Source organism: Thamnophis sirtalis, unplaced genomic scaffold (assembly GCF_051295495.1).
Source record: "Thamnophis sirtalis isolate CommonGarterSnake01/CBP01778 unplaced genomic scaffold, rThaSir2_p1.2 scaffold_2, whole genome shotgun sequence".
In the NCBI taxonomy this organism is placed as follows: Eukaryota; Metazoa; Chordata; class Lepidosauria; order Squamata; family Natricidae; genus Thamnophis; species Thamnophis sirtalis.
Genome location: NW_028261382.1, coordinates 94,924,913 through 94,941,149, shown reverse-complemented (window position 1 = coordinate 94,941,149; position 16,237 = coordinate 94,924,913). Strand labels below are relative to the sequence as shown.

Genomic DNA, 16,237 nt, shown 5'->3' with positions numbered 1-16,237 from the left:
GAGTTAAGGCAGGTGTGCTCTATTTTGTAGCAAATTGTCCTAACTAATTGATTTCTATACCTTGTTCATGAAGCATCAATTTTAAAATAAGATTTAAACCGCTTTTTAATTTAAAAGGTGGTGAAAACAACTTGGGATAACTATCATGATTTGATAACCTGCAATATTCTGAGTTTTGGTATAAATAAAATGATGGAATAGTTCATCTGCCTTGGATTTTACTTTATGTTGTGTTCTGCGTTATGGGACTTGATGATGGTTTGTAAGCTGAATTGCTTTTTTAATATTCAGTTAAGGTCGATGAAGGGATAAACTAGCTTGGTTGAGAGAGATGAAATAATCCTAACATTCTAAACAAGCAGACAGGAAACCTGCCATGCCTGGTTCTTAACTTCTGAGTGAGCATATATAAGACTCAGCTGAGGAATTCATGCAATGCTGACTTTAATCATAGTTGAATGTGCTTCAAGATGCTCCAGAAATTTTGTTATGGAGACTTCTAAATTAAGTGTGTCTGCTGTATAGCTGGAAACCTGCTTCTTATTTCTTGTGAAAATAGCTTTCTGTCGCAGTCTTATAAGATCAGTAATACTGACTGTCCTGTATTAGCAATGCACATCCTACTTTTGAATCCTAAGTCACCATTTATAAATTACTCTTATAATATATGAGTCTAGTGGGTTCTCTTATTTCCTTCTTCCTGACTGTGTTTAAGAATGTGATGTGAAATAATCCCCCTGGAATAATATCAGTTTAAAACTCATCATCTTTGCAATCTAGTTGGCACTTGAAGTCAAACAACTTGCATTTTCTTATCGTTAAAGCTGGGTGATACTAGTTCTGTCCGTAGATGAGACATTCCACTTTGGAGAGATGAAAGCATTCTTAACACCATAGCTGAAATCTACATTTCCAGCTCATTTCCATTCTTTATATCTCCTTTAAATTTTGCAGTTAGTTGCACAAGTTTGAGTATGCTGTATCCATCCAAATGATCACATTTCCTAGATTATTACCTCAAAATGTTTACTAATCATGACATTGTATTCCCACCAAAAATGCTCCCCCCCCCCCAAAAAAAACCTTTGGCACTACTCATCCTAAAATGAATGTCGCTATGTCCAGCATAGAGAACAGTATTTTAAAAACACCATTTTTAAAAACTTGTAAATGGAATTCAGGATTTGATGCTGATCTCACATTCTAATGATCCATTAGGATATAATTCCCTTTAGTGGAATTGCTTATTATTTATGAATATATACATACATACATACAAATACATTAGCTTGGTCACAGTGGGCTAATGTCTATATTCTTTAGCCGTATTCAGTCGTACGTACCTTCTTAAATTAATGCACTTCCATGTTCACAGAAAGTCCCTCCAGTAAAGAAGACCAATTAAAGTTTAATATTGCTTCTCGCTTTTCCCCAAAGTTACTGTTTTCTGCTTCATTGGTGGTGATGTGTCCAAATATTGATAATTCAAGAAAAGGACACATGCAACGTCCTGTCAGTTTTCTCTTGAAGCTGATCAGACTTAACATTAGCCGTGAAAAGCAGAGGTCACAACTGAAGACAATTGTATATGTATGCATTTCATTTTCCCTTAAGAATTCTGCTGGAGCATCTCTATTCCACAGTATTCTTTTCTTTTAAAAAAAGCTAATTGGCCCAAAACTGCAAAATGCTATTCCTGTTGGGTCAGCATTCCCTTTTCTCCTTCCAAGCTTTACTCGCAAAAATTAAAAAAAAAAAAAATCTTAAAAAAATAGAAATAATTGTTTTTACGAGTTCTCTTTTCCAAGTCTGCTTGTACCTCAAAACAGAAAGATTAAAAAAATACTGAGGGTTTTTGTTCTTTGTGTGTATGTGCATGACTATAGAAAACCAATATTGCATTGGAAAATAAAATAATTGCATAATGCTGGCAGCGCATGTAATTTATGGATATAGGTGGAGCCCAAATAGACGGAACAGTAATCAAACGGTTTGGAAAGCTCGACTTTGAGCAGGCATCATTGTAGGGGTTTCTTCCGTTTTGATCAAACTGGTGTAGTTACTTCTCTTTGGCTCAATTTTCCTGCCATTTATCTCAAGGTGGCTGCGCTGCGTCGGTGTTAGGTGTGGGGTAGCTTCTGTTGACAGTGTTTGCTGGCTGCGAGAGGCACTGTTTTCTGTGGATCTTGTTGAGGAAGAACCAGAATGTGAGCTTCTGGAGCCCAAAGAGGAAGAGCCAGGCTTGACTAATCGGGCCTTGGGTGCCTCTGCATCTTCCCTGGGATTAAAAGAAAGCAAAAATGATTAAAAATCTGAGTAATAAAGGACCAGTAACACAACAGTGTGTTTGAGATTTAGCAAATCTCTTGGGCTGCCTGCCAGCAGTCTAGCCATATAAGCTATTTGTAGATAGCTTTTCTAAGCCAAGACTGGTGAAAATTACTACATTATCTCAGCTGCTCCTGTTGACAAAGTATTTTCACCCATCATGGTTAAAAGAAGTAACATTTTTAAAAAAATTCTCTGCAGTGCTGTTACATTATTTTTGTTGGTTGCAACTTGCACAAGCCAATGTCAGGGTTCCATGTAACACCCCCAATGAACAAAGACGCCGAGGCCTGAGTTTCCTCAAAGTTCCATTTTATTAGAGATGTCATATTGGCACATCTGGAAAAACCCGAATCTGAAAGTTTCCAGGTTTTCCCCACCCAAATGAAAGTTCATATCCCTGCCCAGCACCCACATGGTCCAATCAGGCACCGTCCAGAACAGGAGTTGCCTTCCAGTCACACCATCGCAGCTGCAGGTCAAGGTGTCCTTGACTCTCTGAGAAAAGAATGTTGTTTTGACTATATATATATATCACCCATACACCATATAATCCCCCCTCCTATTTTCCCACAGCAGAAAATGTGGCAGGCCTGAAGCCCCCATGTAAAAGATGGCTTCCAGGTCTGACAGCCAGATTTTTGGACTCAGGTTAGCATTTTTTTTTTATTATTGTTACTATTAAACTGTTGAACCAGAACTATTTTATGTATGGTAAAAGAAACTTGTAAGAAAAGAAATGGTAATGTTATTTTGAAAGCTTCAGGGAGGCAAAACATTTGAACCTCTTTTTTTATTCATGACCAAGGAACAAGAAAGTTCTAGACTCTAGACTAGAAAATAAAGCATTCTCTGGCAAGTGACCTAATTGTTGCTAATTTTGTGATTTTAATGTGTGCACACCTCCCTTAAAAAATCAGACACCAAAATGAACGGAAATGAACAATGAAAACAGTACAATGAAACTTTGGACAGGTGGATTAATTATAGCAATGTAACTGAAAGGTTATTCATTCCACCCCTGGACTTTGTGTCGCCCAAGGGAGTCTACCTCACAGGTAGATTGGAGAGATCTCTTCCTGACCATTCCTGAATCATAGTATTTTTTATATATTATATAATATCATGATTAATTATCTGGTAAAGGAACATTAGACTCAGAAGTAGAAATCCTGTGAATAAATCATACTGATATGAGCTTCTGCATTTGAATAGGAGTGTTCCTGACCTTTAGTCAGAGCTCCAGGAGTCTTAAAAGACATTTATTTCAATTTCTTGATTGTTTCCAGGAATGCCTTTTCTGTAGTCCTGGTTGTTCCCTCATGATTGATCACTGGGCTTCGTTTGATTTTCCCAGACATGCTAGACTAAGATCATTTGACTAATGTATAGATTAATTTAGAGTGTTAGGAGCCTAGACACTGTCTGAAGTTACTTTATGACTGCTTTGTATGAATCTGGCATTTGGGTTAATTTAGCAAGCCATAGTCAGTCTTGGGCCAATGTACAAATGGAACCTTTGACTCTCAGATTTTAAGCCCTGCCTTTAGAAATGGATTCTCCTTCCAGACCAGGGGTGAAATTCAGCAGCTTCTGACAGGTTCTGGAGAACCAATAGCGGAAATTTCGAGTAGTTCGGAGAACTAGCAAATACCACCTCTGGCTGGCCCCAGAGTGGGGTGGAAATGGAGATTTTGCAATATCCTTTTCCTTCCTCGGCCACCAAGCCACACCCACAGGATCAGTAATAAAAATGTTCAAATTTCGCCACTGTTCTAGACCTTGTCTGAATTCTGGGAGTGAATTTAAGACTGCTGTATGGGACCTACATAATTGCTCTGTTTCTGACTCAACTGAGATTCACACCTACACAGAATATCATGTACCTTTTATGCAGTATTCATCCTTCCAAGACAGTGGGTTGTTGGATCAGACTAGAAAGGTCTAAGTATTGTTTAGAATTCTATTTCCATAAAGAAAAGAGCTGCAAGTTGACCTAAAATTGGTACCAGCAGAAGTGCCCAGGATGTCTGCTACTGAAAAGTTGTGTAGATACTTCTATCTTCAATGAATTTATCTAATTTTTAAAAAGTTGTCCAAGATCCATCTACTTCAGGATGCAGTTCTTGGCTTCCCTCAAGTGTGATAGTTCCCCCCCCCCCCCGGCCACCCCCGCCGGATTTTCCTTTGTTAAACATGAAAAAATCAATTGTGTTGTTTTGTGGCATCCTCTGCTTCCTGTGCCAATTAATTTATAACCCTTTTATGTGGCTTTCAGGAACTGGCAGTGAAATAGAACAAAATCCAGATATTTAAGGTGCTCAAAGGATGAGCAAAAAAAAAAAAAAAAGGAGAAGAAGAGACGGGGACAGGGAAGTTCATGCAATTAAAAAAAAAACCTCTGGAGTTGTTGATTTTAGGAAAATCAATTTAGGTAAATCAAGGATTTACTGAGGATCTTTAATGATTGCTCAAAAACTGCAGAGGGCAGAATGACCGGATTGCAACATGTAAAGGAATATAAAGGTGGGAAATGAAATTCAAATAGGATTAACCAGCAGGATTCCTTTGAGTCATAAGGGTGTTACCAGTTGAGTCATACTGTTGAAATCTTCCCGTAAATGCCCCACAAAGAAAGTTCAAGAAACATCTAGTAAAAAGTGATGTGCTATGATAGAGTAGATTCAACACAAGAGAGTATATTGTCATCTTACAGAAAAGTTATGAAAAGTGGGTGCCTCCCATATATGCTGATGACTAAACAATTCAAAACCTAAAATCCTCATTCCATCTTTGAAAATGTAAATTTGCTTTAAATAGAAGATCAAGAGCCTTATTTTCTCCAAAGGGCATTGCAGTTGTAATCCAGGAAAAGAAATGGCATAGTAAATGTATTAAATCTTTAAAAAGATCACAAAACATATATTTTTGGCTGTTAGTTCATAGAGCACACTAGGAAGTTCCTCACAACTCAGATTCGCTTGACGTGGTTTCAGAAAGAGATGATTTGGAACCCTACTACATGATCTCCTTTAAAACTGAACGTTGGTGATTGATTTTGGAATCGCACATAAAACGTTCCCTTTATTGCTGACTTATATTCTCCCCTCCAGTTCTGAGGCTATTCTGTAATAAAATTAAGAGGCTTTGCAACTTTTGAATGCTTAAAAAAGTGGTTTTTACAGAAGCAATTACCTGATTTCATTTGGAGTCTCTTCCTCGTATCTATTTTTTTCTTTCCTTTTGATAGTTCGCCACACAGCCAAGACAACGAGCAAGGATACTCCCATCACTCCACAGATTGCTCCGGCAATGATGCCGACATTCGGGGGATCTGTCGATTTAGAAACAATGCTAGGTTTTATTTGTTCTACCTACAGCCAAATACCGTCCTTGTAATTCTGGCATCTGTGGCATAGACATTTTCAATTCCTTTCTTTTATCCTAAAACGTATAGTGTGTGTATATATATATATATATATATATATATATATATATATATATATATATATATATATATATATATATATATATATATATATATATATATATATATATATATATATATATATATATATATATATATATATATATATTCTCATTGTTTTATGCCACAGGAGGTACAGCCCTGGCAACTTTGGGTGACCTTGAAAAAAATAAAAACAAATTGGACCTGATTTTGTGATTGAGGCAGAGATCGGCAGGAAGTCCCTGGGTTTCTACAGTACTTTGGAAAGTTGCAAAATTACTCTGGTAGAAGTTGAAAACAAACCACTTCTGTAGAGTTAGCAAGAAAACAACATGGACATGTTTGTGTCGTCCCCAGGAAACGAGCTCGGTTCAAGGGAGACTTCATTTTCCATGGCTAAACGGTGAATAAAATTACAACACAGGTTAAACTGAATTAACTCTACCCTGGAGCAGTGGGCTGGTTGTTTTCTTCTCGGTTTTTCCTCAGCCAGCGCATCTCGGATTATGCAAACGGTAGTAGTTTATCACTTCAGATATTCAACAGTGGTGCAATCCGCCCTGTTGTGTACAGACCATTAATTGCTCTAAATGTACTCCGAGTTGCCTCCGCTTTCTTTTGCATTGCATATTTCACATACCTGACTCCCCAAAGCTTAGATTTAAAATGTTAAAATGTTTTGGCCTTCGCATATATTGCACATTAGACTTTTCATTTGTTTAAAACTTAAGTTCCGGTGTTGAATATAAAAGGAAGTTCCGGGTGAAGGAAGAAGCACACCCTTCCCACCCAGTCCTTTCTAGATACCTGGCAAACATGGAACCCTTCTGGGAGTCAGTGTAGGAGGCTGTTTTTAAGATTGTCTTGTTCTTTTTTTAAACGAGCAGCTCCAGTTGGTACTCATGGGAAAAAGCTCTTAAGTCCCACAGGGCCAGCTACCACCTCTGTGTTATTTAACATCTATGTGAAATTTTCTCGGAGAGATTTTAGAATAAGGTGGGGTGATGAACTTTGATTCTGAGGATGCTCAGGTATAAGATGCCTCCACGGGTCTCAATCCAGCATTTTCTGGATGGGATAAAAGAGGCTCAAATTGTATCCTTGGCGAGGCAGTATTATCCACGGTCCAGGAATGTTTTGCCTCAATTCGATTGTCATAATTGCTTTCCATGAGGTCACTTTCCCTTCAAAATAACATCTAAGAGTTCTTTTCAGCTCACAGCGCTGATAAATGCTGAGGTTGGACTTGCCTTTTCCCAACTTAAAACTGTTGGGAAAAGTTGCTGCCCTTTCCAGAACAAGGAGCCAATGACTCATGTTACATCACTACCCATTTTGATTATTCAATCATGTTCTACTGAGAACTGGGACAGCCCTACAAGAAAAGGAAACCAATGTATGTTGTGTTTTTTAAACTCTTTTCATTTCTCCCCTATTTGTTATTTTATCTCGTATTTGTAAGCCGCCCGGAGTCCTATGGGATTGGGTGGCATGTAAGCTTATTAAATTACGAATTACGAATTAAGACAAAACAAATGTGGAAAGAAAGTAATAAAACGGGGCAAAAGACAATGTCTCGCTTAACAGAAATTTTGGGCTCAATTATGGTTGTAAGTCAAGGAGTATACGAACAGAACCTTACAAGTCTGATTGTGCCTTTCCCTCCCTCCCTCCTCATACCCAAGGGAGTCTTTCCTGAATACATTAAGGAATGCTTTCATCCTTTTGATTTCTGTAATGGTTCCTGAATGTTTGCTTCAGAGCCCCTTCCTTGCCTCTCTGCAGGCTGCTCTACCAGGGGAAGCTACCATTGTAGCAGAAGACTTCTATTCTGATTCCTGCACTGATTCAGATTAACAGAGCTGGAAGGGATCTTGTGGGTCTTCTAATCCAACCCCCGCTGAAGCAGGAGACCCTGCACCATTTCTGACAAATGGCAGTCCAGTCTCTCCTTGAAAGCCTCCAGTGATGAAGCTCCCACAACTTTTGAAGGCAACTTCTGTTCCCTTAGTTGATTGTTCTCACTGTCAGAAAAAGTTCTCCTTATTTCTAGGTTGAATCTCTCCTTGTTCAGTTTCCATCCATTATTCCTTGTCTGGCCTTCAGGGGCTTTGATTATCAGTAGTTCTCCAAGCTCCATTCAAATGTTCCTAGATATCTCACATACTTACGTTGCACTGTCACTTGTATGGCACAGCTGTCCTCTCCTGCTTCGTTGGAGGCAGTGCACTGGTATGATCCTGTGAACATCCATGTGAGATTCTTCATAATAATTTGGGCAGGATTAGACAGATCTAAAATAAATGAAGAGGCAGGATTCAGTGACATTTACAGCAGAACGGTATCATTAAATTGTAGAATTAATCTGCCAGTGTAATATATACAGTGGTGGTTTTAAATAAGAAATGGGATAATTGGGCAAAGAAAAAAAAGGGTGGCTAGAAGAGATGACAACACAACAAATAGATGTAAAACCAGAACTATTCTTATTGGGTGTACTACCAGGGAAATACAATAAAAGAATCATATACTTAATGCTACGTGTAAGAACAGCAGCTAGGATTAAGGTAAAGGTTTCCCTCGCACATATATGCTAGTTATTCCTGACTCTAGGGGGCGGTGTATATCTCCATTTCAAAGCCAAAGAGCCAGGGCTGTCCTAAGACATCTCCATGGTCATGTGGCCAGCTTGACTCAACACTGAAGGTGCACGGAACACAGTTCCCTTCCCACCAAAGGTGGTCCCTATTTTTCTACTTGCATTTTTTACATGCTTTCGAACTGCTAGGTTGGCAGAAGCTGGGACAAGTAACGGGAGCTCACTCATGATAGTTATGATCAGGGTGAATAATACTACGTATATTTAAAAAAGATTTGATACAGCCCATACACTGTTCTTGCAAAACTGCAAATGTGATGTAGAATAAAGGAAAATGCATTTTAAAAAACCACAGAAATAGGATAATTTACGAGGGAGCAGAGGACGGTTTGAACCGGCAAAACTCACTGAGACGTGTTGAGGGTGGCAGAGACTCAAATTTTCCCTTTGAATCTACGCGCTGCCATGTGTACATGATAGGGGCTGTGCCAGAAACGGAGTTACATTGTAAAGTGATTTCTTTTCCTTCAGATGCCACCCCTTCTTTCCAGCATTTGGGTTTTGAAGGTTTCTCTGGAAAGGAAGGGGAGAAAAAAAAAACGATCAGTGAGATTCTGTAGAGATTCTCAGACATCCAGGTGTCCCAAAGGTGCTTTTATTTCAGGAGGCAACTGGACTATCTTGTTTTTGCTTTCGAAGACCTTTCGCTTCTCATCCAAGAAACTTCTTCCATTCTGACAGGACGGTGGGGGAATGGAAGGATTTATAGTCCTTGCAGAGAGCTGGGCATTTGCAGTCTTTTAGGCAGTCATTGAGGCCACTTGGAGGTTTATCTCTGTCCTCAGGGTTACTTCTGTAGCAGAGGTGGGATTCAGCAGGTTCTGACCAGTTCTGAAGAACCGGTAGCAGAAATTTTGAGTAGTTCAGAGAACCGGTAAATACCACCCTTGACTGACCCTACCCCCATCTATTCTCTGCCTCCCGAGTCCCAGCTGATCAGGAGGAAATGGGGATTTTGCAGTAACTTTCCCCTGCCACGCCCACCAAGCCACACCCACAGAACAGGTAGTAAAATTTTTTGAATCCCACCACTGTTCCACACCATTCAAAGCAGTGATGGGATTCAGCCGGTTCACACCTATTCGGGAGAACCGCTTGCCAACTTTCTCAGCAGTTCGGAGAACCAGTTATTAGAATAAATCTCTCTCCCCCACTCCACTTTACAGGGCTAATCCTGTAAGGAAGGCTGGAAGGAAGGAACATTCTGGTGGTGTTTCTAGCCTAATCTTTATTGTCCTGCTTACAGAAACTGCCTCCGGTTAACCCTTATCACATTGTCACAGCTAAGGCAAAGCGCCCATCAACCTGAGTGACGAGTTGGCTACACCCACCCAGTCACATGACCACCCTGCCTACCCAGTTGGTCATCAGGGCAGAGAACCGGTTGTTAAATTATTTGAATCCCACCACTGTTTCAAAGGGTGTTCATCCCAAATTTTATACTTTGTTTATTTATAAATAAACTTAAATGAGATGCAAATTGTATAGCTAAAAGGTCTAAAGAGATTTTCGGTCATCCAGGTCATGGTTGTCCCAAAGGTGCTATTTTTCAGGAGGCAACTGGACTTTCTGGTTTTTCTTTGGAAGCTTCTTTAACTCTAGCCATTCAAGAAGCTTCTTGGGTGAGAAGTGAAATGTCTTCAAAAGAAAAATAACAAGAAAGTCCAGTTGCCCTCCTGAAAAAGCACCTTTGGGACAATCAGTGAGGTTCTCCCTGTGGCTGAGGGGGGGAAAAACCCACCGGGACATTCAACAGAAAAGCTAAATACTTACAATACAATACAATACAATACAATACAATACAATACAATACAATACAATACAATACAATACAATACAATACAATACAATAGCAGAGTTGGAAGGGACCTTGGAGGTCTTCTAGTCCAACCCCCTGCCTAGTCAGGAAACACTATACCATTTCAGAAAAATGGCTATCCAACATCTTCTTAAAGACTTCCAGTGTTGGGGCATTCACAGCTTCTGGAGGAAAGCACTTCCACTGATTAATTGTTCTAACTGTCAGGAAATTTCTCTTCAGTTCTAAGTTGCTTCTCTCCTTGATTAGTTTCTACCCATTGCTTCTTGTTCTGCCCTCAGGTGCTTTGGAGAAGAGCTTGACTCCCTCTTTTTTGTGGCAACCCCTGAGATATTGGATCACTGCTATCATGTCTCCCACAGTCCTTCTTTTCATTAAACTAGACAGACCCAATTCCTGCAATCGTTCTTCATAGGTTTTAGCCTCCAGTCCCCTAATCTTCTTTGTCGTTCTACTCTGCCCTCTTTCTAGAGTCTCCACATCTTTTCTACATCGTGGCGACCAAAACTGAATGCAAATATTTCAAGTGTGGCCTTACCAAGGCCTTATAAAGTGGAATGAACACTTCCCGTGATCTTGATTCCGTCCCTCTGTTGATGTAGCCTAGAACTGTGTTGGCTTCTAGACTTGTTTTGAAAGTCTTACCTAGAACCTTCAAAGTGATATGGCTCCATTCATACTGTCCAGCATTTTTAACTTTGCACGTATATTGCCCAGAGTCGCTTGGCTGCAGAAGAGAAATCTCCAGAGAAGCGTCTCCACCCAGGAAATTGGAGGCGAAGGACACGCGTCCCTTTTGCTCTTCGATCATGTCATGATAGATGTTGCCGCCTGCATAAGTGATCACCTGGGAGACAAGGTTACTCATCAGCTTTGCAAACTTAGTTTGGCCAAAGATGATATCAAACTTATGCCAGCATTTCTTTGTTTACCAGCTAACCTCCCCAGCTATGATTACTCATGTCACACAACCAATAACAAAACAAGCTTCCAAAATGGCTAATAAAGAGTGTGCACCAATTCAGTTTCATAATTACTGTATGCCTTAATGGTTCTCGTGGCCATACATTTGTGGGAAGCTGCTCCCCTCCTAGAAAAATGAAACATCTTAGGAAATATTAGGACCTTAGGACCGACCCCACATGCATTTAAATATTTTAGGGCAGGGCTTATTTGGGGGAGGGGCTTATTTTAGCACATGCGCTCAAAAGTTTATTATCTGGGCTTATTATCTAGGGAAGTCTTATTTTCAGGGAAACAGGGTAGCACCTTAAACCTCCAAACTGTAATCTGGAACTGACCATAATCTGATAATGGTTTTTGTTTGTTTGTTTAAAGGATTATCTCACACTTCACTTCATCAGCAAAGCTGCATGTTTGGGAGGAAAGTTAAGTTTAACTACTGCTTTTGCAAAGCAGTTGAGAAAGGGAAAAACACTTGGCCGATCAGTTCTAATTCCTTTGAAACCTCAGCATGCATCCATGTATCTTCTGATGTCTTTGCACTGTATGAAAAAAAAAAAGAAAGATATCCAGTCCTCTTCATTGAGAAGATTGGAAAAGAGGTGAATTTTAAGATGGCCGTTGGGTCCTGGAATTTCTGCTGTAACCACTAATTGGTATATTTGATGGCTTGTCATGACTCATAATTTTGACTGTCTATCTGCCAATCCTGAGCCACAGTTGAAAAAACAAATATGTTTTCAACGCTCAGATGATTGCTGTGAAATTTTGGTAAGCCTTGTAGGAAACCCAGTGTGTGATTCACATTTGTGTAAGCGCTTTCTTTCCTTTTGAGCTAAAATCACAATGAAGGCAAATCACAATTATCCAGGACTGTGCCAAAGGGAGATTTGTAGTAAATGGGGGGCATAACAAGACTAACGTGGTTTAAAGAGTTATAGACAATGTTTAAACACCTTTTTTTGCTTTCTGCTTGGTCTTGTGTTAACTACTCCTGATACAACAGCATGTATAAAGAAGTATTTGCAAGATGCATCTGCAAGAAAGCCTGACCCATTGTCCTACAAACCCACAATTCTTAATTGTTGGAAGAAATGCCCATCTAGTTCAGTTCCAAGTGGGGGTGAAAGACACTGGAAACATGCGGGCTGATTGGAAAGATGGTTTATTGATGGATAAGTCCACACGGGTTTGAAATCCCGGGCAGCTGACCACATGGAGTGGAGAGAGAGAGGTATTTATACCCTCTCCTGGGCTTTGAACTTGAGCTTCCTGTTCCTGTGCAAGAATAAGTATTCTATTGGCTGTCGTCAGACTCCCATGTGGAGTCATGTTTGAATCAAGTTTGGTTGAACCTTGGGCTGATGTAATGTCCCCAGGAGATTTAGCAATGCAGTGAGCTCGGCTGCTAGATAATGTCCTGGAGGGTCATATTTTAATCCCATCACCCTGGAACTGAAGGTGTAATTGTCTGGTAGATAGGCTGGCCCAGTCCTGCTGGGGCTATATTTACCATTGTACATAAATGGTGAGGAGGTGGAGAGGGTTGGTAGCTTTAAATTCCTGGGCATTTATATCTCGGAAGACCTCTCATGGACCATGGATGTTAACATGCTTGTGAAGAAGGCCCAGAAGAGGCTGCACTTCCTGAGAATGCCCAGGAAAAGAAAATCTATCTCAGCATCTACTTCTGTCCTACTATCACAGCACTATTGAGAGTGTCCTGACCAGTGGTGGGATTCAAATAATTTAACAACCAGTTCTCTGCCCTAATGACCGGCTGGGTAGGTGGAGCTCAGTGGCCATGTGATTGGGTGGGCGTGGCCAACTCAATGTCACTCAGGTCAATGGGCGCTTCGCCTTAGCTGTGACAATGTGATAAGGGTTAACCGGAGAGGCAGTTTCTGTAAGCAGGGCAACAAAGATGAGGCTAGAAACAACACCAGAATGTTTCCTTCCTGCCTTCCTTACGGGATTAGCCCTGTAAAGTGGGAAAAAACAAAAGATTTCTTCCAACAACCGGTTCTCCTAACTGCTTAGAAAGTTACCAACCGGTTCTCCCGAATAGGTGCGAACTGGCTGAATCCCACCACTGGTCCTGACATACAGCATTCTTGCATGGTATGGGATCAGCTCTGCAGCGGACAAAAAAGCTCTAGAGAGAATCATTAAAACTGCCCAGAATATCACCGGGCTCCAGCTACCAGTCCTGGATGACATCTTTGCATCTCGCTGTTTGAGGAAGTTGCATAACATTCTCCGAGACTCTTCCCATCCTGCTTACAATCTTTTTAGACTGTTGACTTCTGGCAGAAGATACAGAACAATTAAAACTAGGGCCAGACATCTTCCGAATAGCTTTGATCTCAGAGCTATAATTGCACTCAACAATGAACTAAAGGGCCACCATCACTGAGCTATTTTTGGTGGGTAGGGGTGTGTTTTGGGATTGTCATGTGTGTTGGGCCTGGTCTCTGGGTGATATGTGAATTTCGTTGTATGTGTCTACTGTGTATATACGTACAATGACAATAAAGTAAAGAATTAAGAAAGACTTGGGGGCTGCTTTCTGTCTTTAAAAACATGTCTCTCCTTTAGGGAAATATAACATTCTGCCTTTTTAATATTTCTCAAGCTATTCCATTCTACTAGGAGAGTTGGCTAGCTACCTTTCTACATTCTCAGACCTGTAAATATTCATTCTATAAATATTGACAAGCCTAGAAAACGAGCCACGCAACAATGATCTAGAGGCAATGCGTGTTAGCGGTTAGAGGAGTGTCCCTCAACCTTTGCAACTTTAAAACGTGTGGACTTCAATCCCCAGAATTCCTCAGCCAGCATGTGGAATTCTGGGAGTCGAAGTCCTCGCGTCTTCAAGTTGGAAGACCAGGTTAGACCTTACCACTTTGGGTTTAGCTTCAGAGTTCTTTAGCAGCCATTCTATATCCAGACTCCCTGGCTCCAGAAGATGGAGGCGATGGTGGCAGGGCAAAGTCACGTTTCCTTCCGCCACCCTTTTAAATTCGGTCTGTGCTTGTGACATCCAAGGGCAACAGGAGGCTGAAAAAGAAGAATTAAGTCAGTTCACTGATTTCTGATCTCATCAATATAGTTTTTTTTTTAGTTTCCTTTTTGGTTGCAATATGGGCCAATATACCAAGAACTTTCCTTTGGCAGCGGGCGGGTGGGGGGAAGTAGTCTTTTTTTTTTTTAGAGATCGTAACTTAGAAGGCATGCTGAAAATCTTTCTTTTGGGAGGTGCAATTAACAAAAACAACAGTGTATACTCTGCTTTACCTGATGCTCAATGATTAATGATGCATATGTATTTTGTTTACCCAAACAAACAGTACATCTTTGGAGTGCATTTTCACGTAATTACGTGTTAGTAGATTAGTATTCAGATATACAACATTTAGGGTGCAGCTCTGTGTCTGGAGTTTGTTTGCATTTCCAAAGACATAAAAGGATTGCTTGTTTAAAAAAAGAAAAAAAATCAAACACACATGACATCAATGGGGAAGATCCAGAGGTGGCATTCAGCCGGTTTAGACTGGTTCAGGTGAAATGGTAATGGTGACCTGTGGGTGGGGTGGGGTAAGGTGGGCCCCCCCTGCCCCGTCCCTCAGCTCCATGATGTCCTATGTACAGTGGTGGGTTGCTCCTGGTTCAGCTGAACTGGTAGTAGCAGTGGCAGGAGCCCTGTTTGGATGCTTCTGCGCATGCGCAGAAGCATTACATTCGTGCCCCCGAACCGGTAGTAAAAATATTTGCAACCCACCGCTGCCTATATGTAGCCTTGTTTTAGACGCCCTGCACGCGAGCAAAGTGCATGCGTGGAAGGCCGTGTCTATGCGCAGGAGGCGCGCATGTGAGGCACAGAAGGCGCGCAAGAGACGTAGAAAGCACACACGGGCCAACATTTGCAAACTGGTGGTAACCTGTGAATCCCACCTCTGAGAGGATCACCATTTTAGTCTTTAGAGTCAAGTATTCTGGAAGAATGAGAAAACACACACACACACACCTGTACTTGGAATTATCTATGAATATTGAGTTCCTTTGGAATATTTCTGTTTTGATCCCAGCAATATTTATCTCCCTTTTCTTTCTTTCCTCTACAGCAGCCCCTGCTGGAGAAGAGCTAAATAACTTCTCAAGTCCTGAGTATATCTATCAAGCTTCAAAATACTTCTTGCTCTTGGTTCTATTATCAGCTTGCCAACGAACTATTTTTTTTGAGGGGAGTGGGAGATAGAACATGGGTCAGACATCTAGATGTCAGTGTGAGAACCTTTTGGCAGGTGTTTACGTAGAGCCAAAAAGACTTGCCCATAACAATATTTGGAGTTTGTATTGGACGAGACCTGAGCTAATTGGGAGGTGGAAGAATTGGGACATTTAACTCTAGGTGTTAGTGCGGGAAAGATCTCAATCTAATTTTGCCTTCAAAGGTGCCGAAATGATGTACTCCATAAGGTTTTGCATAAAGAGATTGGATCATCTCGATTGTGCTTGCTTTGGTTGAGTACATCAGTCAGAACCTTGACAGGATTACATATTATCAGAATTGGAAGGGATCTTGTGGGTCTTCTAATCCAACCCCTTGCTGAAGCAGGAGACCCTGCACCATTTCTGACAAATGGCAGTCCAATCTTCTTAAAAGTCTCCAATGATGAAGCTCCCACAATCTCCAAAGGCAACTTCTGTTCCTTTGGTTGCTTGTTCTCACTGTCAGAAAAAAATCCCCCTTATTTCCAGGTTGAATCTCTCCTTGTTCAGTTTCCATCCATTATTCCTTGTCTGGCCTTCAGGTGCTTTGGAAAATAGGTTGACCCCTTCCTCTCTGTGGCAATATTGGAAGGCTGCTATCATGTCTCCCCTGGTTCTTTTCTTCCCTAGACTAGCCATGCCCAGTTCCTGCAACCGTTCTTCATGTGTTTTAGCCTCCAGTCTGCTAATCCTCTCTGTTGCTCTTCTCTGTACTCTTTCCAGA

General features: G+C 40.8%; 1 protein-coding gene across 1 annotated transcript in view; it reads right to left on the bottom strand.

The window, feature by feature from the left end:
* Positions 1 to 499: 499 nt before the first annotated feature.
* CLMP (CXADR like cell adhesion molecule) overlaps positions 500 to 16,237 on the bottom strand; it is a 48,293-nt gene continuing 32,555 nt past the window's right edge. Inside the window, exons 2-7 of the mRNA XM_014075074.2 lie at positions 14,144 to 14,301; positions 10,921 to 11,122; positions 8,805 to 8,969; positions 7,969 to 8,091; positions 5,524 to 5,662; positions 500 to 2,278 (exon numbers count right to left, since the gene is read on the bottom strand). Coding sequence (XP_013930549.2) covers positions 1,984 to 2,278; positions 5,524 to 5,662; positions 7,969 to 8,091; positions 8,805 to 8,969; positions 10,921 to 11,122; positions 14,144 to 14,301 — 1,082 coding nt within the window. The 3' untranslated portion in view covers positions 500 to 1,983. The remainder of the gene's footprint in view (positions 2,279 to 5,523; positions 5,663 to 7,968; positions 8,092 to 8,804; positions 8,970 to 10,920; positions 11,123 to 14,143; positions 14,302 to 16,237) is intronic.